At 38.0% G+C, this 25662-nt stretch overlaps 1 protein-coding gene across 1 annotated transcript; it reads left to right on the forward strand.

Moving 5' to 3' along the window:
• The first annotated feature begins 22446 nt into the window (after positions 1 to 22446).
• LOC149242647 (F-box/kelch-repeat protein SKIP20-like) lies at positions 22447 to 23196 on the forward strand. The gene has a single exon (XM_089370936.1). The coding sequence runs from the start codon at positions 22447 to 22449 to the stop codon at positions 23194 to 23196; it is 750 nt and encodes a 249-aa protein (XP_089227062.1).
• Positions 23197 to 25662: the final 2466 nt, after the last annotated feature.

A 25662-nucleotide genomic window follows, 5' to 3' on the forward strand; every position in this document is an offset into this window, starting at 1 on the left:
TGCCATACATTATCCTTCATCCACCCATGATCGCCACCCTGAATCATATTTCACAGATTGTTTTCACCTCCACTAAAATCATTAGCTCCGTTCCGTGTCACTGATGTGGGATTCATTAAGGCCCTCCTTTGACAAATCGCTTCTTGTCGACTTCAGCTCATTATCCAAGAAGTTGATCTAGGAACACCCCCCTCAGTACTTTGAAGCTTGCATGCCTCAATGGCAAGTTTCTCACTTCCGGCGACAGGTATACATCAATGACCTTCGACCAGAAGATTTTGCGTGGTGTTCGACGCCAAGTCCTTTATTCACACCACGTGAATTGTACTGCAGTACCTTGAGGGTCATTATCATTATCGGTGATTCCTCTCACGCTTGTTAACAGTTTACATTATTGACCGGTAATCAAGCGATGTCTTTCCATGTTCGACTTCAGCGTAATTCTCACATGGATCGACTTGTACTTAGAGTGAAGATCGAGCGAGTTTGAAGACCCCGGATCTAGTTCCATCCATCCGGGCTGCGATATATATTCAAGAAATATAAAGACATTTGATATGTACATCATTGCAGCAGATGATCATCCTACTCAAAGGATGATAATTTCAGCAGAGAATTATCAGTCTACCATCAGACGATCGTCTATTATATGTACCAAAATGAATTTATAAAGCTGAGCATGGGAATGCACGCCTCAGCTAGATCATGAAAGCAGAATGAAAAATAATGTATTGTATTGTATTTTATTACAGGTCACCTCTCATCGATTGAATGAACTTCGGATCCTCCTGATAAAGCATTTCACCCGATAAACGACCTCATACTTTAGGGGGCAACTGTTATAGACATTTTTGTGCCTTACAGCATGAAGCATGGAATGTAAATAATCTAAGGGATCCAAAGTCCCTAAAACATGTTGTTCCTATCCCTAGAGGAACAAGGTCAGCAAACCACAGCACTAAATATCAGTTCTCCACCTGAAAACACTCAAAAACAAGCTAATTTTGGATCATGTCAACTGCTCCACTGAGCATCTGCACTGAATGTCAACTGCTCCACTTTGTACCTACGATGAATGTCAACTGTAAATAAGGCTACCTGCGCTGGGCGAGTTTGGTCAAGTGGCACAGTCATTCCTCAAGGTGTCAATGCCCAGGAAGCTTCCAAAATGACACTTGGATCAGGGAATTCGCCTAGTGATGAGTAAGAGGGTCTAGATCTCCAAGTGGAAGCAAGAACCTCCAAGTGGACTCAAGAACTGAAGAATAACTGAAGTGGGAGAGGACACTAGTCAGCTTCATGCCAGCCTCAAGCTGACTCATCCTTTCTCCAAAACTCCTATATATAGAGCTCTCTCATGAGGTCTAGGGGGGCTGGAATCTTGTGAATGTAAGGAAGTGCTGTTGGTTTGAGTATAGAACTATTGGGTGATTTTCTTGAAGGAGGTGAACAGGAGATTTCTTTCTGCAGGGAGGTGATGCTGGATTGAGCCTTTTATGGTTGTATCACTTCCTGAACTTTACTTCTTCCATTAATAAAGCATTTGAAGTTCTTCTATATGCATGTGTCTCAATGGCATATTGATACTTGTATATTTGATTTATTCTAATCCTTGAATCAATTATGAATGTATGCTTCTTGTAGTTTCCCTCTCTTGTCATTTTGCAGGATCTTGGTGTAGTTGGGCCAGTGAAAGAGCAAGGAGCTGGGAGCAAGCAGCAAAGAGGGAAGATTGGATCAATCATTAGCGGAAGGCAACGGTTAGTGGATCTCTTTCTCCCCTCTCTTACATCTCATAATGAAGTAATCTCGAATAGCTTTGCTTTGATTGTTGCTGAGGTACTATCACCCTTAGAGTGGGATAGGGTCATTCCGTATTGGATACTTTTCCCAACAACAGGCGGTAGAGAGGCGTCGAAGCCCCCCCTTCATTGCGCCAATTGTAGACCGGGGGGTCAAAGGTGGTTTGAGGTGGGCAGGTTAGCCCCCCTCTACTGGGTCCGGGGCAATGCCACGGGGAAAATTTTTCAGGCCCTATATTAAGTGGGTGGACCTACCTGTGGTTTTGTGCATGGTTTTCGCACATGGTTTTGGGCACGATGCTTTTCATTCCATGGTATTGGATGCTTCAACATGTATTGATATGTATTATAACATTGAAAGGAACATAATGAAAAATCAAGCTGGTAGTACCAGTTTTTGGATCCAGGGGAAAATATCTGTGTATATGTTTTTATGTGTTATGCTCTCGGTATTGTTATTTTCTCTATTTTAGAATTCGTATGTAGGTAATTTTTGCATGGGGTTAAAACCTACAAACATGAATGTCTTCCCCTCGTGGTTCTTTAGGGCTAGAATCCATCATCGCTTCTTCAATATATTCCTCAGCCAACACCGGTCCTTGTGTATCAGAGGTGATGCTCATGTTTCCAAAGTTCTCTATCTGTGCAATGACAAGCATCGGCACTTGAGTGACTGCCTCAACTAGTGAATCAAATCTTGTACCAACAAATTTTAAAACTGAGGGAATGATTTTTTCATCCTTCAAGCATCGAGGAGTCTGAGATTTCCTCACCCCTCTTGGTAGAGCTGTAGGAATGGAAGAATGAATAACATCTTCTCTCATTTCTGTTTGGACTCTACTCCCTAAGTCATGCCCCTCAACTTAAACATTTTTTGTTTGGGTCAAGTCTCCTTGTGGTTCTTGAAGAACCATGTCAAGTATAGGTTATTTTTCTTTTACCAATACCAGGGTTTCTACTGTTAATGGTGTTGGTTCTTGTGTGAGAGTACCACTTACATTTTCTACTTCGAACCCCATGTTTTCTTGGATGGGTGGTGTTGTTTCTTGTGTAACAACACCACTTACACTCACTTCTTTAGACCTCAAATTTTCTTGGACGAGTGGTGTCGATTCTTGTGAAGCAGCACCACCTACACTCTTTCCTTCAGGCCTCAGGTTTATTTGTTCCAGTGATGATGGTGGTAGTTCTCCAAAAATATTATCAACTAATGTTGAAGCAGCATCAACCATGTCCTCAATTTCCATACTTTCCACTTCAACTAAGCCAACAGGCAATGCTAGTTCTTGCGAGGCAGAATCAGCTGTAACATCTTCCATCTCGACTGAGTCAATGGGTGATGTTGGTTCTTGTGGGACAACATCAGCCATGAAATCTTACATCTCAACTCATCCAACAGGTGATGCTAGTTCTTCTAGAGCAGCATCAGTTGTGGTGTCTTCCATTTCGACTAAGTCAAAAGGCGATGCTGGTTCTTATCGAGTAGCATCGGTTGCGGCCTCCTCCATTTCAGCTGAGCCCACGCCATCCTCTTCCTCTGTAGGTATAATGCCCTCCAGTTCTTCTTCCAACAATTCAATAACTGTGGCTAAGAAATAGGAGCTCTAGCCAACACTTGAATTACCAGTAGCCGAACCAACCCGTGATTCGTGAGGACTGCTAATACGTGTCGAGAGCAACAGGCAAATTGTGCCATAAGTTGAAGACTTTTCTAGAGGAAGAAAGGCATATTCAGTTAATGAATTTATGCATGCTAGAACCGAAGGGACTCTAACAGTTTGAAATTATACTTGAACATCACTGTAAAATGTCCTTGGCAGGTAATGTATCTTAACACGAAGTATGCAACTTCACCCCAGGGATAAGGTAATGACGTAAGCTCATACCCTATTCCTTTTTGAATTTATGTTTCTCTGGCTTGTAAAAATATTTCTGGGAACTACGTCATGGGAGCCTTCCGCAAAATCCATTTCTTCCCTTCCTGCGGTGGTCCACTGATGGCTGAGATGGCTTCCTCTGTGATAGGGATATTGAGATCCCGAACTTTGGAATGATCTTTTTCGAAGTTCAACACAAATTCAGTTGTAATAGTCTCGTCACAATCTCTCAAAAATATATGTCGCAGCCTACATTTACAAACACCTGCCATACATCTGCGTTACTGTGCACCAGAATTGTGCTCTCTGGTTCATGTCTCATAGCCGCTACACCTATTCTGCCATAGCTTATTAGAAACACTTGAAAGTAGCAGATTTCTCATTAGGATGGAGTATCGGTAAGTAATTTTTGCAGAAATGCATAAGAAATGGTGATAGCAGGGTGTACGAATGGCAATTTTTAGAGATATGTGAAAAATCCACGGCAAGTTATGGAAATAATGGGAGGGCATTATGGTGATTACTCCATAGACTCCAAAAGGACCAGTTCGTTATATCTAGTATCTATTGATAAATGTGCAGAGTAAAGAATCGTTGAGTGGACGTTGGAAAAGGTTATTTTATGATGACATTGACTTGGGAAATGAGCCTTACCTAAGCACCACTGAAGCACAAACAAGGTGTAAAATGACCCATTGGAACTTGAAATAATGATGACAACTCTTTGAATGATGGTACCCTCAGCCGAATGGTGACATGGACCGACACTTAGAAAACTTTGGAAGGAGTGAAAACAATCCTAGACCTAATACCTAGTGACCAAATTTTACTTGAAGACTCACTGAAATGACAAAATTTTTACTTTGACACCCCAAGGTCGCTTTATAAGAGCATATTTTGACACTGGTGAAAGGCTGCAAAGACTGACGCTAACAAACCTGAGCAAAATGGAGTTGTAGAAAGAATGAGAAACACATTGATGGAAAGGGAAAGAAGCATGCTCAGTGGTGCAGGGTTAGGACAGGAATTCTGGGCAGAGATGGTGGAGACTGCATGTTACCTGGTCAACATATCACCTTCATCAACGTAGGATGATAAGACTCCACAAGAGGTATGGACTGGTGATGAGCCTCATAATTGGGTAATTATATGGGCCTTAATTCACATCCTAGCTTATCCAAACCAACTTTTCTCACAACTTATTACATGTTTTCGATTATATTTTGTTTATGAGATGAGTTAGAGTTGGATATTATGCCTAGTGGACTAATATGCATTGAATGCAAGATTGAAAGAGAAAATCAAGGAATTTTGGCAAAGACTAAGGTTAAAACTCAAATGGGACAAGGGAGAGGGATTGTAGGAGGTAAATCCTCCTCATTGACCACTCCCCCATTCGAATATTCCTCCATTTATCACACGAGCTCGGAGTGCAAGTAGCCAAGTCATGAGGATTAGAAGGAAGTCAAGCAAGTGAGAGGAAAATAGCTAATTTATCTCGAGTTTGGGAATCGAGCCTCCCTAATTTTAAAGAATTCGTTGGGGACTTCGCTTGTATAATTAGAGAGGCCTAGAGCCTCATTAGGATTTGAATTTTCATTTTGAAACTCTAAGTTATTTTCAAGCTTCAGACTTGTGAAAGCTTTATTGATGTAATTTTATGTTTTGGTAATAAGAATGAGTTTTGTTTTCAGCCAGCACTGAGTTAACTCAGAGGGTTAAAGCTCTTGGGTTAGGGCCCAACCCTAGCATCCAAGGCTCCTCTTTGTTGTATCTGTATGTTTAGATTAGTCTAATAGCTTCATTATTAATTTGCCTTTAGATGTATTTTCATTGCAAGTAGTGTAGATTGGATTGGTTGTTTATTAGTTTCCTTCCATTTGTGCCTTACTTTAGTAGTAGGTTAGCAAGGATAAAAGGAGTACCACAAGGATATCAGTAGGTGTCTTGGGCTCATTTCCTCCCTATGGGATCATAATTTGAGGAAGGGACCCTAATGCAGCCCCAAAAACACAGATTTCTATTTCTTGCATGAGCTTTAGAGTTTACTGTATTTAAGTTAGCATTTGATTAGTTTTGCAACGTAGGATTTCATTTACATCTATTCTATCTTCATCCTTGCATTCAATCCCATTCCTTTCAACAACTTTCCTCATGCATAATGTAGGTAGTTAGTTCACTAATTTTTCTTTTCTAGCTTACGAGAATGCTTCTTGTTCACATAGATTTTTGGAAATTATACATGTTTTATGCAGAGCAAGTGCTTCAGGAGTAGACAAAGACTTCATAGCCAGCAACCACCTTCCACTTCATCCACCATAGTCATTCCTTGTTTTCACCATTGCCTTAACTAGTTTTCATCATTTTACATAGAAATTCTTCCAAGCACATTGAGTGAATCCAACCATCTTCTATCCTTGTTGTTGACTTCTAAGTGATCCTAGACCTTTCCTCATTTCATTCCACTCATCTACCACCTTCCATAAGCCTTCCATCACATCCAACACCTATAGTTTTTCTCTTTGTTGTATCCTGCAGGTTTGCAGGGAATCCTGTAGGTTTCTAGTACATCTTATAGGTTTTCCTAAAATGGCTTATTTTAATTCCGAATTGAGGGAAAACCTCTAGGAAGTTAGCGAAGGTCTCCCAAGGGTCTCCCACACCTTCTGACCATTGCCTAACCCTTCCAACCATCCTCCAACATCCTTAATTCACCTACCACATCTCCAAAAGAAATTAGATTGCATACTTCATTTTGCATGAAAAGACAAAAAGACAACATCAGAGTTATTTCAGTCCCTTTACTTGCACATTAGTGGTTTTTTATGCTTTTTACTTCCATTCTTAGATAATATCATTTGGTTCATGTTAATTTAGCATTATTTCAAAGCATATTTTCTTGGTAGTTAATTAGGAAATGGTGTGATTTAGCATTGAAATTCGGTCTTTTTCATTATTGCAGTAGAGTAGCTCCCCCTTAAAGTAGATTTTACTTTCTTCCATCAAGAAACCAAGCTTCTTCTAACTCCATAGAATTCTGACTTGAAAACCCCAATGGTCTCTCGCTGTTATGGAACCAGCCCACAAAAGATAGAAAAGAGAGATCCACGCCTTAGAATTCAGCCTCTTCGAGGGGGCAACCTCCTTTACATTACATAAATGAGCAATTCTTGGATGATACAAATGACAAAACCTCCTTTCTATATATAGGAGTCTAAGGAGTCACAATATAATCCAGCAGACCTAACAATAATAATATAAAGCCACGAAAATAACAATAGAGGGATTCTATGGGGCACAGAAATAACAATATGGGGGTAATAGGGGCACAACAATATAAATAGGGGGTATAACTACAATAGTAATGGGGTAATCACTAGTATTATAGGGACCCAACATGCCCCTCTCCTTCAAAAAAGTGTTGTCCTCAACGCTTGAGCAGTTCTGGATACTTCTGCATAAAATTCTCATCCTCCCATGTGGAATCTTCAGCGGATAAGTTCTTCCACTTGATAAGATACTCTGAAATTGATCGATTTCGTAGCTGTCGAGTTCTTGTTTCTGTGATTGCTTCTGGTTCCAATATAATTTTTCCTTCCTCGTCAAGTTCTGGCAATATTTTTTGAATTGGGAGCTTTTCACCTATAACCTTCTTTAAACATGAAACATGGAAAACTGGGTGCAATCGAGAAGCTGCAGGAAGCTCCAATTTGTATGCCATAGTACCAATCTTTTCCAACACCTTGTACGGACCATAATACTTTGGTGATAATTTATTATCCTTCTTAGCTTGCTTTAGGGACATTTGCTTATATGGTTGTAGCCGTAGGAATACCCAATCACCTACATCAAAACTTCTTTCACTGCGATGTTGATCTGCCTGTTGTTTCATTCTATTTTGTGCCAACACGAGGTTATCCTTTAAGAGTTGGAGGACTTGTTGTTGATGTTCGATGTGATGTTCCACTGCCTGAACCTTAGAATTTTCTCTTAAATATGATGTGATGGATGGTGGTTGATACCCATAAAGTGCCATAAATGGGGTCATTTTTGTTGCTGTATGGAAGGAAGTGTTATACCACCATTCAGCCAGAGGCAACCATTTGACCCATTGTGTCTGTTTATCAGATACAAAGCAACGAAGATATCCTTCCAAACATTTGTTTACTATCTCAGTTTTCCCATCAGATTGAGGATGATAAGATGAGCTATGAGCTAACTGAGTACCAAGACAAGAAAATAATTCTGTCCAAAAATTTCCAGTGAAAATGGGATCTCTGTCACTTACAATAATCTTTGGGTTTCCATGTAGCTTTTGAACTGTTTCCATAAATGCAGTAGAAACTGTACTGGCTTTAAATGGATGTGATAATGCACAAAAGTGTGCATACTTGGTAAGTCTGTCAACTACCACCATGATGACACTCTTTCCCTCAGACTTGGGTAAACCTGTGATAAAATCCATTGAAACCTCCTCCCAACGTTGGCTTGGAATGGATAAAGGTTGTAATAGACCTGGTGTCTTAATTGTTTCAACTTTATTTTTTGGCAAACCAAACATTCCGCCACAAACTTTTGAATATCTGATTTAAGGCCATCCCAAAAAAATTCCTTCTTAACCCTGTGGTAAGTTTTTAAAAATCCTGAGTGCCCTCCTAAGGGAGAAGTGTGCAATTCCATAAGAATCTTTTGTTTTAGCTGGGAATTCTTACAGAGGTATAAGCGATCTTTGTACCATAACGAATCATTTTGCCAGCTAAATGTATCAGAAGTACTGGAATCTTGTTGTAGCTTTTGAATAAGTGCCCACACTTCTTCGTCATTCTTCCATTCCTCCCTTGCTTCATTTATCCAATCTGGTTGGATAATAGAAATGGCACACAACAATGCTTCCACATCCTCATCCTTTCTTGAGAGTGCATCTGCCACCACATTTTGCTTCCCTTTTTTGTAGATGATTTCAAAGTCATAACCCAACATCTTTGTGACCCACTTTTGTTGCTCTTCAGAGGATAATCTTTGTTCTAAAAAGTATTTAAGGCTATCATGATCCGTTTTTACCTTGAAGTGTCTTCCCATTAGGTAGGGTCGCCATTTCTTAAGTGCATGGAGTATTGCCAACATTTCCTTCTCATAAATAGCTTTTCTTAAAAACTTTCCCTTGATTGGACGACTTTCAAAAGCAATGGGTCTTTCATCTTGCATTAGAACAACACCAATTCCATTTCCTGAAGCATCACATTCCACAATAAAGGTTTTTGTGAAGTCCGGTGTAGCTAAGACCGGTGCTTGGCACATTGCCTCTTTAAGATGTTCAAAGGCCTTTGTTGCTTCCGAAGTCCATGAAAATGAATCTTTCTTCAATAATGTTGTTAGAGGTGCTGCTATTCTCCCATAATTCTTAACAAACTTGCGATAATACCCTGTCAACCCAAGAAATCCTCGCAGATGCTTTATGGATGTGGGGATTTTCCATTCCTTAATGGCTTTAATTTTGCTAGGGTCTACCTTAACTCCTTCATGAGATACAATATGACCCAAATATTCCACCTCCTGGACTCCAAAGAAACATTTGGATCTTTTTGCATATAATTGTTTCTCCTCCAATAGTTGTAGCACCCTGTCAACATGTTCAACATGATCCTTCCAAGACTTGTTGTAGATTAGTATATCATCAAAAAATACTAACACAAATTTTCTAAGGAATGGTTTGAAAATTGAATTCATCAAACCTTGAAATGTTGAAGGTGCATTGGTAAGGCCAAAAGGCATGACCAAAAATTCATAATGACCCTCATGAGTTCTAAATGCCGTTTTCAGAATGTCTTCAATCTTCATTCTGATTTGATGATATCCCGAACGAAGATCCAACTTGGTGAAGTAAATTGATCCATGCAATTCATCCAGTAATTCATCAATAACAGGAATGGGGAACTTATCTTTAATAGTGAGCTTGTTGAGCTCCCTATAATCTGGACACATGCGCCATGATCCATCCTTCTTGTGCACCAATACTACTGGAGCTGAGAAAGAACTTTGACTCGGTTGAATTATACTAGCCTCTAGCATTTCTGCAACCATACGTTCAATTTCACTTTTTTGATATCTGTACGGCCTGATGTTTGGAGGAACACTTCCTGGAATCAGATGAATAGCATGATCATGATCACACATAGGTGGGAGACCTTTGGGAGTCTCAAATACCTTGGAATGATTGTCCAGGACTTTTTGGAGATCTGGAGAAATAGATGATTCCAATGTGGAAACATCTAGCGAACATAATTGTGCAATTACACCTCTTTGCTCCTTTTTTAGAAGCTTTGTCATGCCATTAGAGCTGATTATCTTTCCTGGTTTCCCTGCAATACCCCTTAATTCAACTTCCTTTCCTTCCACAAAAATTTTCATGAAAAGTTATTGAAAATTAAAAGCTATTGTACCCAAGGATTGTAGCCATTGGACTCCTAGTACAACATCAGCACCTCCCATTGGAATGGAAAGCATTGGGCTAGTCAATACATATTCTCCCATGGATAGCTTGATATTATGGCACTTTCCAGAACAATTTATTGTTCCTCCATTTGCAATCATCACTTGACACTCTGGTGCTGGATATAGGAAGCAATTCAATTCTTTTGCTACCCTACAATGAATAAAATTGTGGGTGCTTCCTGAATCAATCAACACTATTACCTTTTTCTTCTTGATTTGTCCTTCTATCTTGATGGTTTGAGGAGTGGTAATTCCTGCCAATGCATTACAAGATATGGTCGGATTTATTTGTTCTTCATCTAGGCTTTGTTCCTGGAATATATCCTCTTCTTTTGACCTTTCTTGCTCCTTTTCTTCTTCCTCTTCACAATCTATGTAGAATAATTTCTTCTCAGCACACTTATGACCTTTTATGTATTTGCTATCACAATTGTAACAAAGCCCTTTTGCTCTTTTTTCTTCCAATTGTTGTGGTGTCAACCTTGTAGGTTGTGGAAGACTATGGGCAACAACACTTCCGTCTTTATAGTTGTGAATGGTATGCTTCCTAGTTGCCATAATTTTGCTTTCCATTTTTCTTGCTAACCTGAATGCCTTCTCTAATGAATCAGGTTCCCAAAGGCGCACATCATGTTGGATATTATCCTTTAAAGACCCTATGAACACATCAATCCTATGCTCCTCTGGAATATCTTTTACCCTTATGTTCAATTTTTGGAACTCCTCAATGTGCTCCATTATTGAACCCTTTTGTTTGAGACTTATCAATTGGCTAAAAAAAGTGTTGCTTTTTGTATCCTCATAATGTGCTATCAATTCTTCCGTAAAAATTGCCCAAGTGATAAATTGTTTACGAGAACAAAGCCATTGATACCATACAAACTGATTTGGTTCCAAATATAAAGTTGCCATACGTACCTTTTGTGTGTTTTGCACATTATTGAGATCGAAGAATTGCTCCATCTGTAATATCCATGTGGCGGGATCCTTGCCATCAAACTTCCTCATATCGATTTTTGGAACATGGTGAGTCTTTGATCCAACATTAGAGTCTATGGAATCATGATTAACATTTCTTTTGTTCTCATCATGAGTTTCCTTTACTACCTTTTCACCATTAGTGACCCTTTCTTGTAGCAACTTCTTCAATTCTTCCATTTCTGTCTTCAAATCTATCTTCAAATTTGCCATCGAATCCTCCATCTTAGCTTCCATGCCCTTTATCTTAGATTCCACGCCATTTACCTTAGCTTATGTTAGCTTTTGTGAGCGTGACATTTGTTGCACTTGTTCTTGTAATTTTGATATATCATGTACCATTTCTTCCTCTTCTTCATGAGTCATGCTAGAGCTTTCAGGTTCCTTACTAGGTGTTTGAATTTTCTTTCCTCGGGGCATCAGTTACCGATAATAATGCTTTACTATGCCCTTTGAATTCTGTTAAACCAAGCTTACACAAAAATTAAAAAAAAAACTACACACCTTTTTTCACTTTATAGAAGCCTGATATTGAATCTGATGTATCTCTGTAATTTCAGATCATCCAATTCTGAAATTGCTACCTGTAGTAGCCTTCTGTGTCCTCTTTCCAATGCCACAATTCTGAGCCAAATTGGATTCTCCAAGGAAGATTTATGTGAAATCTCCCACAGTGACTTGCTTTTAGACTGGTTCAGTAGAGCGAACTTGTACGACGTGCCACGAGTCCCTGTTTCAACCTTTGAATCTGAAACACACATACAAGAAACTGTAGTCCGTCCTCTTTCTGTACCTTCTTACTAAATTTCAATCCGATCCCCAGAGAGAAAGTTATGACGATTTTCCCCAGGTCACCTGTTTTGAATGTAATTCAGGAGTCTGCAAAAAGACCAACTTCCTCAAATCATATCTCTGCAAATGTCGCACAAAACGCTCTGAAAGTAGGACCCAAGGTTCAGCGCGAGTTCTTCTCACATGGTTTTTTTTTACGACTTCTGAAACGTCACAGAAAAAACGTTATAGCGAAAATGCCACGATGACCTGTTTGGAGCAGCGAAACCCTAGAATCCAAAGCTCTGATACCAAATGTTATGGAACCAGCTCACAAAAGATAGAAAAGAGAGATCCACGCCTTAGAATTCAGCCTCTTCGAGGGGGAAACCTCCTTTACATTACATAAATGAACAATCCTCAGACGATACAAATGACAAAACCTCCTTTCTATATATAGGAGTCTAAGGAGTCACAATATAATCTAGCCAACCTAACAATAATAATATAAAGCCACAAAAGTAACAATAGAGGGATTCTATGGGGCACAGAAATAACAATATGGGGGTAATAGGGGCACAACAATATAAATAGGGGGTATAACTAAAATAGTAATGGGGTAATCACTAGTATTATAGGGACCCAACACTCGCTAGGTGAACCGTGACAAAAGGTAGAACCAACACTTTTACTTGTGTATATAACACTGTCACCTCCAAGTTTGTAGGAACCCCGGGTTGATAAAGTAAAGCTGGTAGCCTAGGAGTTGCACCATTCTTGCTGCAATATTGGCGCTCATAAACTGCTAAGAAACCATCTCTTTCACATCTAAGGCTATTTGGATGTGATGCATATGTACATGTTCCAAAGGAGAAAATAACAAAGTTGGATAGTAAATCTGAAAAGTGCATCTTTATTGGGTATAGGATGGTTTAGAGGGTTATAAACTTTGGAACACAGTAACAAGGAAGGTTGTGTACAACCAATATGTGTTGTTCATAGAGGTGAAAGATGTTATTAAACATGAAGTCAAACCAAAGGAACCTCAGAAGATAGAGTTTGAGCTAAAGGAGGAAGAATCAGACTCTTCAACATAAGAGGAATTAGAAGATGAAGAGCCACAAACACCGGTTGTGAGAAGATCAGTTCGAGAAAGAAGGCAACCAGAAAAGTATAGTCCATCTGCTTTGTCTTCAAATTTTGTTTATCTATTAATGATGATGATCCCAGAACTGTGAAGGAAGTAGTAGATTCATAGGATAGAAAACTCTGGAAAGAGGACATGGTTGATGAAATGGAATCTTTGCACAAAAATGAAGCTTGGGATCCCATGGACTTATCGGCTGGAAGGAAACCCATTGGCAACAAATGGGTGTTCAAGAATAAGACAAATGTAGAAGGAAAGGTGGAGAAATACAAAGCTCGGTTGGTAGAAAAAGGTTATTCCCAGGTGTAGGGAATTGATTTTGGTGATATTTGTTCTCTTGTTGCCAAGGTAGCTTCTATTAGATTACTTTTATCCGTTGCTACTGCTTTTCATTTTGACGTAGAACAAATGGATGTGAAGACAACATTTCGTCATGGGGATCTAGAAGAGGAGATCTACATGAATCAACTTGAAGGGTTTGCGGTGAAGGGTAAGAAAGAACTGGTATGCAAGTTTAAAAAGTCTCTATATGGGTTAAAATAGCCACTAACGATGTGGTATTAGAAATTTGATACATTTATACAGGTACTTGGCTTCACCAGAAGAAAAGCATATGATTGTGTGTATTTTAAATTAATTGGTGACATGTTATTTATCTGCTCTTGTATGTGGATGATATGTTGTTGGTTGGAAATGACAAAGAAATTATCCAAGATTTGAAGACCCAATTGTCCTCCAAATTCGACATGAGATATCTTGGTGCTGCAAACTATATTTTGGGCATGGAAATTAAAAGAGATCGGGAAAAGAAGAAGATTTGGTTAAACCAGAGAAATTATGTTGAGGCAATATAATAGAGTTTTAATATGCAGGATAGTAAACCGGTGAAGGTTCCTATTGCTATAGGTGTAAAGTTATTTGTTGAATAGTGTTCCAAGACACAAGAAGAGGAAGAGGACATGTCCTTCGTTCCATATGCAAGGGTAGTCGGTAGCCTAATGTATGCGATGGTCTAGACTAGACCCGACATTGCACATGCAGTGGGAGTATTGAGCAGGTTTATGTCAAAACCATGGAAGGAGAATTGGAGAGCAGTGAAGCAAGTTTTCAGGTATTTTCATGGCACCAATAATTATAGTTTGTGCTACCAAGGAAGACTGGGCTAGAGATTTGCATCAGAGAAGATCTACAAGTGGGTATATGTTTAACCTATTTGGAGGTGCAGTCAGTTGGATGAGTAAGAAAAAAATTGTAGTGGCACTATCAACTATAGAGGCAAAATACATGGCAGCCATTCATGCAAGAAAGGAGGTAGTTTGGTTGTAGATATTGTGTTCAAGTATGGGGTTAGTATAGGGAGCTATAAGGATAGACTGTGAAAACCACAATGCAATTTTCTTGGAAAAGAACCCAGCTTACCATTCAAAGACAAAGCACATTGATGTTCAGTATCACTTTGTGAGGGATATGATAGAAGACAAAAATGTGTTGCTGGTAAATGTGGACACTTTGAAGAATATTACACATGCATTGACAAAATATGTTAGCTCTGATAAGTTCTCCTGGTGTAAATAAAAAATGGGCATTACAGGGTTGGAAGATGACTAAACTCTTGTGTGGTCCCGTGTGGAAAGAAAACAACAAGTTGGAGAATGTTGGGTTGTGTTATATTCTTTCAACGACTAGCCCACCTAGTTAATGGGGGGGGTAGAGGGGGGCCAAAGCCCACATTTTGTTGTGCCGATTACGGAGCGGGGGGGTCAATGGGGGTTTTGAGGTGGGTGGTTAGCCCCCCTCTACCGGGTCCTAGGCAATGCCACGGGGAAAATTTATGGACCCTATATTAGGTGTGTGGACCTAGCTATGGTTTTGTGCATGGCTTTTTCACATGGTTTTAGGCGCAATTCTTTTCGTTCCATGGTATTGGATGCTTTAGCATGTATTGATATGTATTGTAACATTGAAAGGAACATAATGAAAAATCAAGCTGGTAGTCTCGGTTTTTGGATCCAGGGGAAATCTCTGTGTATATATGTTTTATGTGTTATTCTCTCGCTATCGTTATTTTCTGTGTTTTAGAATTCGTATGCAGGTAATTTATGTATGGGGTTAAAACCTACAAACACAAATGTCTTCTCGTGGTGGTTCTTTAGGGCTAGAATCCATCATCGCCTCTTCAATCCATTCCTCAGCCAACACCGGTCCTTGTGTATCAGCGATGATGCCCATGTTTCCAAATTTCTCTGTCTCTGCAATGATCGGTGTCGGCACTTGAGTGACCGCCTCAACCAGTGAATCAAACCTTGTACCAAAAATTTTAAAGCTAGGGGAATAATTTGTTCCTCCTTTGAGCGTCGAGGAGTCCGATATTTCCTCGCCTCTCTTGGTAGAGTTGTAGGAATGGAAGAATGAATAACATCTTTTCTCATTTCTGTCTAGACTGTACTCCCTAATTCATGCCCCTCAGCTTCTACATTTTTTGTTTGGGTCGAGTTTCCTTGTGGTTCCTGAAGAACCGTGTCAAGTGTAGGTTATTTTTCTTTTACTGATGACAGGGTCTCTTCTGTTAGTGGTGTTGGTTCTTTTGTGACAGTAACACTTACATTTTCTACTTCGGACCCCATGTTTCCTTGGATGGGTGGTGTTGGTTCTTGTGTAACAACACCACTTACACTTGCTTCTATAGACCTCAAATTTTCTTTGACGGGTGGTGTTGGTTCTTGTGAAACAACACCACCTGCACTCTCTTCTTCAGGCCGCAGGTTTATTTGTTCCAATGATCATGGTGGTAGTTCTCCAAAAATATTATCAACTAATGTTGAAGTAGCATCAACCATGTCCTCAATTTCCATCCTTTCCACTTCAACTAAGACGACACGCAATTCTGGTTCTTGTGGGGAAGAATCGGGTGTAACATCTTCCATCTTGACTGAGTCACTGGGTGATGTTGGTTCTTGTGGGACAATATTAGCCGTGAAATCTTCCATCTCAAATCATCCAACAAGCGATGCTAGTTCTTGTGGAGCAGCATCAGTTGTGGTGTCTTCCATTTTGACCGATTCAAAAGGCGATGCTAGTTCTTGTCGAGTAGCATCTGTTGTGACATCCTCGATTTCAGCTGAGCCCTTGCCATCCTCCGCCTCTGTAGGTATAATGCCCTCCAGTTCTACTTCCAACAATTCAACGAACTGTGGCTAAGAAACAGGATTTTGAGCCAACGCTTGAATTAACAGTAGCCAAACCAACCCGTGATTCGTGAGGATTGCTAATACTTGTCGAGAGCAATGTGTAGATTGTGCCATAAGTTGAAGACTTTTCTAGAGGTAGAAAGGCATATTAAGTTAATGAATTTGCACATGCCAGAACCGAAGGGACTCTAACAGTTTAAAATGATAGTTGAACATCATTGTAAAATGTCCTTTGCAGGTAATGTATCTTAACATGAAGTATGCAACTTCACGCCGACGATAAGGTAATGACGTACGCTCATACCCTCTTCCTTTTTGAATTTATGTTTCTCGAGCTTGTAAAAGTATTTTTGGGAACTACGTCAAGGGAGCCTTCTGCGAAAACATTTCTTCCCTTCCTGTGGTAGTCCACTGACGGCTGAGATGGCTTCCTCTGTGATAGGGATATTGAGACCCCAAACTCTGGAATGATCTTTTTCCAAGTTCAATGTAAATTCAATTGTAATAGTCTCATCACAATCTCTCAAAAATATATGTCCCAGCCTACATTTACAAACAATTGCCATACATCTGCGTTACTGTGGACCAAAATTGTGCTCTCTAGTTCATGTCTCATAGCCGCTCCACCCATTCTGCTATAGCTTAGTAGAAACACTTGAGAGTAGCAGATTTCTCATTAGGATGGAGTATCTGTAGGTAATTTTTGTAGAAAGGCATAAGAAATGGTGATAGTGGGGTGTATGAATGGCGATTTTTAGAAAGATGTGAAAAATCCATGGCAGGTTATGGAAATAATGGGGGGGCATCATGGTAATTACTCTGTAGACTCCAAAACGACCAGTTCATTAAATCTAGTATCTATTCATAAATGTGCAAAGTAAAGAATCGTAGAGTGGACGTTGGAAAAGGTTTCTTATGATGACGTCGATGAATCATGGTTGAAATTGATTACGCCACCATTTTTAAATATAGTTCTAACTCCTCCCCAAGAACTTACCTGGTGGAGCAACAACATAAAGGAGTAACCGCATTGGTGGTGTAACAACATCTGAGGAGTTACAACATCAGGTACTTAGAAAATTTTCGCCACGGAGTAGTAGCACTGGAGGTGTAACAACACCGAAGGAGTAACAACACCGAGTACTTAGAAAATTTTCTTGCCTCCATAGGATTTAAACACCAGTGGTAGTACCTGCAAAAAAAATATTGAGTGGTAAGAATATATATATCTATATATATATATATATATGTATGTATGTATGTATGTATGTATGTATGTATGTATGTATGTATGTATGTATGTATGTATGCATTTTATTTATTTATTTTATTTTATTTTAAACCAGAGGATGCAGAGGAGTTATTCTTTGCACTAAAAACCTTCAAACCAAATTTATCATAGAGATGTTTGATACCGAATGGTGATACAGTATGAGACGATGTCCATTTACAATAAAATAAGCATGTTTATCATCAATCGTGACAATTCTGACAATTCCATTATCAAATACCTCATCAATCTCATAAGGCCCCATCCAACAAGAGCAAAGCTTCCCCTTAAAGTCTTTAAAATTAGAATCATATAGTAATGCCCAATTCCCTTTATGAAAGACCTTATTCTTAATAAATTTATCATGCAATTTTGTTATTTGCTGCTGAATCGCAGTAGTTCTCTGGACAACCATTAAACGAATTTCATCTAGTTCATTTAGTTGTTCCAGTCGGTGTTTCTGAGCTTCCGAAAGGTCCAATCCTACTTTGAGAGTTGTTCTATCATAGATATTATAGCTTCCTTTTCAATGATGAATATTCACTAACTTTAGCATAGATATTATTAGTGTGTAACTAGATGACTCATCAATACCACATCCCAAAAACCATATCTCATTTTACAGTTAAAATATTTTATTTGAATTCAATTTTATAGTAATAAAATCTAATATATAATCATTACTTAAGAGTTAAGATCTATTTTACCTTATAAATTAAAATAATGGTTTTGTAACTATATTTAAATTAAATTAAAAAGAATATAAAAAATTAAAACTTACAATAGACTTACAATATAACAATATTTTCAATCATGAATATTCAGTCACTTTACCATAGATATTATTACGGTATAAATAGATTTGTTACAGGACCATCAATACCGGAAGACCATAGATACCATGGCTCATCAATACCACATCCAAAAAACCATATCTGATTTTACAATTAAAATATTTTATAAATATTTTATTTAAAGTCAATTTTATAATCATAACTTTCCAGACAACTCCTCCACCTCGTTAGACTATGGGTATAATCATTAGTTACAAGTTAAAATCCATTTTACCTTATAAATTAAAATAAAGGTTGTGTAGCTATATTTAAATTTAATTAATAAGAATATAAAAACTTTAATACCTACAATAGACTTACAATATAACAATATTTTCAATCATGAATATTCACACTCACTTTACCATATTGACACGTAAATAGGCTTTGTTACCAGACTCATCAATACCACATCCCAAAAACCATATCTCATTTTACAATTAAAATATTTTTAAAATATTTTATTTGAATTCAGTTTTATAATAATAAATCTAAAAGGAAAAATAAAATTATAATTATTTTTTAGATATATTTTAACTATTTATCACATTAAAATGTATATTACATCCCAAAAATCATGGCTTATTTCACAATCAAAATATTTTATTTGATTCAATTTTAAAATAGCTAAAGGTAAAAGGAAAAAAAAATATTATAACTACTTTTAGATATATATAAACCCTTTATCACATTAAATTATATAAGATATAAATAGTATCTATAAATTACGATTAATTTTACTATAGAAATTAAAATAATAATTTTTTAATCATATTTAAATTTCATTAATAAGCACATAAAAACTTAATACTTACGATATCCATTTTAACTTTGAATCCACCATGTGTGGAAAGCGATAAGATATTTGAGATGCAAAATATCTTAGGATACAAATACCATGAGTAATACCATGAATTCTCATAAACTTGGAGCAAGTAACCAAGATTACCTTAACTACCCAACAAAAATTAATTAAAAAAACAATAACTTAGAATTTTTATTTTAACATAAGGTTATTTTTATTTTTATTTCAAATTTCCATTAACTACACGACAAAAAATGACATAAAAAATAACACAGAAATTATATTTTAATATAGGATTATTTTTATTTTATTTTATTTTGAAGAGGGTGGTCAACAAGATTTTTAACTATGGATGTTCACTCACCCCCACTTTACCATAGATATTATTAACTTGTAAATAGACTTTGTTACAATACCATAACATGGGCCAATACCATGACTAGTCAATATCACATTTCCCAAAACCATTTATCACTTCACAATCAAATTATTTTATAAAAGTATATATATTTAATGTGATTTTATTAGTTTTTTGTGGCGAGAGAGCATAAAATGGAAGAGATGTTGTAATTTCATATTATCCATTATCCATCTGGCTCGCACCTGCGGCTCGAAGAATCTGTGGCTCGGTTCTGCAGTTATATAAATGACTGTTTTTGCGAATTTGTGGCTCGGTTATATACACGTTGTTTTTGTGAATCTATGGCTCGGTTCTGCAGTTATATAAACGCTATTTTTTGCAAAGCGAATCTGTTTTGCGGTTCTGCGGTGCGGTTTTGCGAATCTTGTGGCTCGTACATTATATAATTTTGCGAATCTTGTGGCTCGTACATTATATATCCTATCTCCTCTTCCGCAGATCTCAAAAGTCTCCGCTCTTCTGCGGATCTCAGAAGCTCAGATCTCCTATCTCTTCTTCTGCGGATCTCAGAAGTCTTGATAACTTTCTCAGATTTCCTATCTCCTCTTCCGCAGATCTCAGATCTCTTCTGCAGATCGGGCTTTCTCAGATTTCTTTCGCAGATCTCCTCTTATATATATATCTGCGATTTATTGGAAAACATATAAACCAACTAGCACACAGATCTTGCTAGGCTTTCGCTACGTTCTACGAGCAAGTAAAATATGGCTCTGAGCTTCGCAAAAATAACTGGTGGCTCATCCGCCTCTGAAGGGAAATCTCCTGCCCATATCGTGAGTGAAGCCCCAGCTCCCACTATCCAAGTGGTCCAGGACTCACTCGATGAAGCTTTGAAGTTCTCCGAAAGTGCCCTAATTTGCCGGTTCAATGGTTTTTGGCCGCGGCTGATAGCACTCCACAATTGGATCTCGGAGGTATGGAAGCCTATCATTTCCGATGAAATTAATATCTACCCCTGTGCTAGAGGTTTCTTTATAGTAGATTTTGAAAATCCTGAAAGCAGACAATGTATTCTAGATTTCGGCCCTTGGTTTTGGGAAAAATCAGGCCTATTCATGAAGCCATAGAACCCATCATTCGATCCCTCTACAGCAGTGATAACCTCAGCAATAGTTTGGGTGAGATTGCCAAGCCTACCTTTTCATCTCTGGAATCTCTCCTCGCTAAAAGCCATCGGAAATGCAATTGGGAAATTTTACTGCAGGTGCCCAGAAACAGAGGAATATGCCAGAACCACCTATGCTCGCATCTGTGTGGAAATGGATTTCAGCGCCGGATTCCCAGCTGAAATAAACCTAACAAGTAAAGACTGTGTGGAACCAGAAGCTTGATTATGAAAGTGTCCTCTTCAGATGTCGATCGTGCTTTGAGACGGGGCATCTAGCCAAAAATTGCCCAAAAGCCTCTGAGAAAAATTTTGCTAGAAAAAACCACCACAGATCTACATGGTGGGAAGGAGCACAAAAAGAACACTACACTGTCATCAAAGAAGAAGAATATTCTAGAGAAAATGAGTCACAAGAAATCAAGGAAGAAGGAAACAACTCTCAAAACAAGCAAGGAGAAAGCCCGCTCCAACAAATCAACAGTTATGAGGATTTGAATACCGCAGAAAATAAATCTTCATTTAACAGCAAAGCAGATCTCCTAAACCAAACTTCTTCTCCAACTATTTTCAAAAGAACGAACACAATAGATCGCAAAGCTAAGACACCAATGTCCCAAGAACCAGAAGAAATGAAGGAGATGCAAGACAAAGGAAGTTGGAAGACCGTAGAGAAAAGAAAGAAAGCTACAACACCAATCTCGCCAAGAAAGACGAGGAGCCAGACAAGTAAAAATTAAGAAAATTGTAGGTCCGATAGACCAATTTGGTCTGAGTGGACGTTAACCATCATCATCATCATCATCATTATATTATGTTATCTAAACATTTTGACTTGGTCAAAGTATATATACATTAATTAAAACATGTTTTAAGGTTATCTAGTAAATTTCTATAAGCATCAAGACACTTCACTTATGGTACATTACATATTTCCAAGATTTAAAAATATTACAAAAATTAATTTAACTTTATTATTATTATTATTATTATTATTGTTATTATTATTATTATTAAAAAATTGATATATGATTCAAAAATAAAGATCTAACCAATTTTTTTACCATATTATCAGTGTTATTTAAGGTCAAAATACTACAAGTTTCAATACCATATACTAAAAAAAATTATACCTCATCTTTATATTACACGCTTAATTAATTAATTTATTAGAATGATAAAAATAACCATAACAAGTTATATATATATATATATATATATATATATAGATATATTAAATTCTACCCATTTACCATAGGTAATTAGTCAGGTTAATGCCTCACTCTATATTATTACTATTATCCAGTTTTAAGATCACAGTCAAGCACGTGTATGAGACCCCTTCTTTGTAGGACAAGGGACCCATCTTAAGTGAGTGATTTGAATACTAAATCTATAAATCTATAACCCTGAAAAAACACATTGTTTTATAGAGTCTTGGATCTCTAAAGCTTTGAAACACATTGTTTTATAGAGTCTTGGATCTCTGAAGCTTTGAGTAAAGGCCATTGGGAAACAGGTGCAGTTGAAGTGGTCTAATGGAGCTTATTCCAAATGATATCATTCGTGAGTAATTGTTGAGAGTACCTTAAAAATCACACTATATGTTGAAAGGTGTCTGCAAAAGTTGGGAGGCTACGGTGAGTAGCCCTAAATTCTATGAAGATAGAAAAATATCACGAGTAAGTGAGTACCTGCTCTGCTTGATTCGAAAATACTGGATCACTCATCATGATCACCGTTATGCATGCGTAGTAATGGTATATGACCATGTGAAGCGCACCTGGGAAAACCTACCTCCCATTGACGATGCCCCCTTCGTTGGCATACCAGAACGGTGTAAGTGTGTGGCTGTGAATCGAAAGCTGGTCCTCATAGGTGGATACAATGGAAGTAGCCACGACATGAGTCTGATGAAGGGTGTGTACATTTATGACTTTGAGTCCGCCAGTTGGAGCCTCGGATCTGACATGACCACAACTCGATCATTCTTTGCCTGCTTTGTCTCTTCTTCCACAGGACTTGTCTACGTGGCTGGAGGGATCAATGAGAGGAAAACTCCTCTTGTTGCTGCTGAAGTTTATGACGTGGAGAAAAACACATGGGAAATTCTGCCTCATATGAACCAACCACACGGCGATGCATGCCATGGTGTTTTCATGGAAGGTAAATTTATGGTGATAAGCGGAACCCAATTGAACAGAACTGCAGAAGTTTACGATCCGAGAGCGAGAAGTTGGAGAATGTGGGAAGATATGTGGAGATTCGGTGGATATACCTGGAAAAGTATTGTGGTTACTTCCTCGTTTGGGGAGTTGTACGTGTTTAGTGGACAAGAGGCAGTCAAGTATGATGGTGAGAAAAATGTTTGGTCTGTTGTGGCCTCTCTCCCACGATTTCATCCCTATTATTTTAGTGCTACACAATGGGGCAAGTGGATTTTCATAAGTGGATATGACAAATCCTACAAAGACGTGTCATACCTGTTTGACCCCTCAACTGGGTAGTGGGTTGATGTTAGGCTTCCTAGTGGTCCATAACGCACTTCCGGTATCTTCGTATCTGCAGCAACTGTCGAGATTTAAGGCCATGGTTCGTTTCGTAGAGTAATTTGGTGGGTAATTTAGTTTCGTGGATTAATTTTTGAAATAATTTCAGGATGTAGTGGGTTTGCAGTTACGTGTTTGGGGTAGTGATCTGGTGGGTAATTTAGTTTTGTGATGTAATTTGATGGGTAATTTAGGGATATATGAAGGAAAAAAGGATAGGTGAGACATATCAGTCCCATCAAACTCCCAATGTTCTGGAAGGACATGTTGAATTAATGACAATGCCACATGATGCCAATAAAAGGTAGATTATACTCTCTCATTGAAAGAAAGGATTGAATAAGAAGAAGGAATGTGAATTGGAAATCATAAAGATGGATTTATAATAGAAGAAAGATGATTATCAGTAAATCGAAGCAGAAATATATGTGCTAAAAAGGAAGCACATGAGTAAATCCTCATTCAAAGCTGCAAAAGGAATCATATGTCGTATAATAATTAATGTAATGGAAAATAACTTGGATCATATGGAACTCCACCAAGTGAAGATAGATGCCATCAGAAGGGATAATAGGGAAATGAATGTAATAAAGACTATTATTGGTGACTCCCCTACCAAAGTTGATGTAATAATATATTTCCTAAATCATATGTCTAAGGAAGATGTCACAAAATGATCCACGTTGGATCATTATATTGTTTTCTATCAATATGGATGCATTTGGAGTGGGAAAATTGGAGGAATAAACTTACAAGATCGTTTTTACCGATGGGACCCAGTTTGGAAAAATGAGGTCTAAAACCTTATGGAAGCATTTTGAGGCATTAAATAACATTTTTTGGAGGTAAAATTTTTCCTTTTTAGCTTTACATCATTTCATGCTATTCTACACACTAAGATATTTCCAACAGTGTAAGAAGTTCAACAATCATAGTTTGTATGCAAAAGTTATTCCACTCAGATGTTGACCTTCATGTTCTCACACGTATAGTTTAACAGGATGTTGTGTCAACCCCCATTATTCATGGAAAAGAGGCTAACCATGTGTTTGTGATGTAGAATACTCTAAAATATTTTATATTGTAACTCTAGTTAAGAGTTGATGTAGTTAAAATTAACCACTAGTAGGCTATTGGGTTGTGTTATAACCACACCACTAGGAGGAAGATGCATTCCTTTCTTTCGAGCACATTTTGCTCCATAGCTAAGAAAATATAGCTAGGAGAGATAGGAGGTAGAGAAAACAGAGAGTATATGTGCACTATAGTAACCCACGACCCATAGGCATTACTTCTTGTTCTTGCAACCATATTTCCAGACAGAGAGGGAGCAAAGCAACCTCATGTTCCAGTTGGGTTTTCTCTTGAAAGGGTTTCACAGAGAGAATATATTGTGTATTATGTGTGTGTGTGAGATTATTTTTTCATTCAGAATATCGGGGAAAAATGGAGAACCTGTTGAAGAAAGGACCCAAAAAGTTCAACCAAGCTCGAGTGTTCTAAACCAATCACAATCCTTGTTTAAAATGGAAATAAATTAAATTTCAAGTCATATTATGGTGAGATCGACACTTTGAAGCTGAACCACTAGTTGCAACAACTAGAATTTTATTTCAATGTCCATCAGATTGAGGAAGGGCAAAATATCTCATTCACGCAGCTGAAAATAGAAGGCCATGAACTGACTTGGTGGGAGTGCCACATGGAAACCCTAAGGTTGGTGGGAGAACCTCCAATGACTAAGCATGGAGATTTCAAAATTCTCATTAAGTTACATTTTTATCCCCTTTGGCAAATCCCATCTTTGAGGGTCGAATCCATAAGATGTGGAGCTGATCTAACTGATACTAAACAAGAAACAGGAATATAGGCATCATTAACAACATGCCTCTAAAAGTTAAAAATTGATTCATTTGACTTCAAACTAACTCCTAAAGAAATGAATCTACCCTATACAAATTTTTAACCATCATATTTACAAGCCATGACATCATTTACAATATTAAATCATCCACCATGAGAGATAATCCATGATCATAGTTAAAAACTGGAAAAAAAGGCATCCTGAGCAAAATTTGCTCTATGCACAGCACCACTGGCTCAACGCATAGTGCCACTTTCAGGTCCCTTTTGAAGGCCTTCCCGGCATCCAAATTGAGCACATGATAGCTCACTGGAAAGGTATTCAAGTCTACTTTCCAGAAAAACTAGCATTGTTGTAGTTGGAGCTCATTTGACCCCTCAAAACGTGATTCTCCCAAGACTACTTCTGTGTGTCCAAAAAGTGGCCGAAAGGTCATTTTTAGGATGTTTTTTGGACCTTTTGGTGGCCCAACTCTGCTCCAAAAACATTAAAACTTGCTAGGATGCATGTCCTCACTACCCTGAATCAAAAAATGCAAGCCATTTTTCCATTGGGTTCCC

Source organism: Pinus tabuliformis, chromosome 8, assembly GCF_031772625.1.
Source record: "Pinus tabuliformis cultivar Carrire ecotype Pingquan chromosome 8, CPIR1, whole genome shotgun sequence".
In the NCBI taxonomy this organism is placed as follows: Eukaryota; Viridiplantae; Streptophyta; class Pinopsida; order Pinales; family Pinaceae; genus Pinus; species Pinus tabuliformis.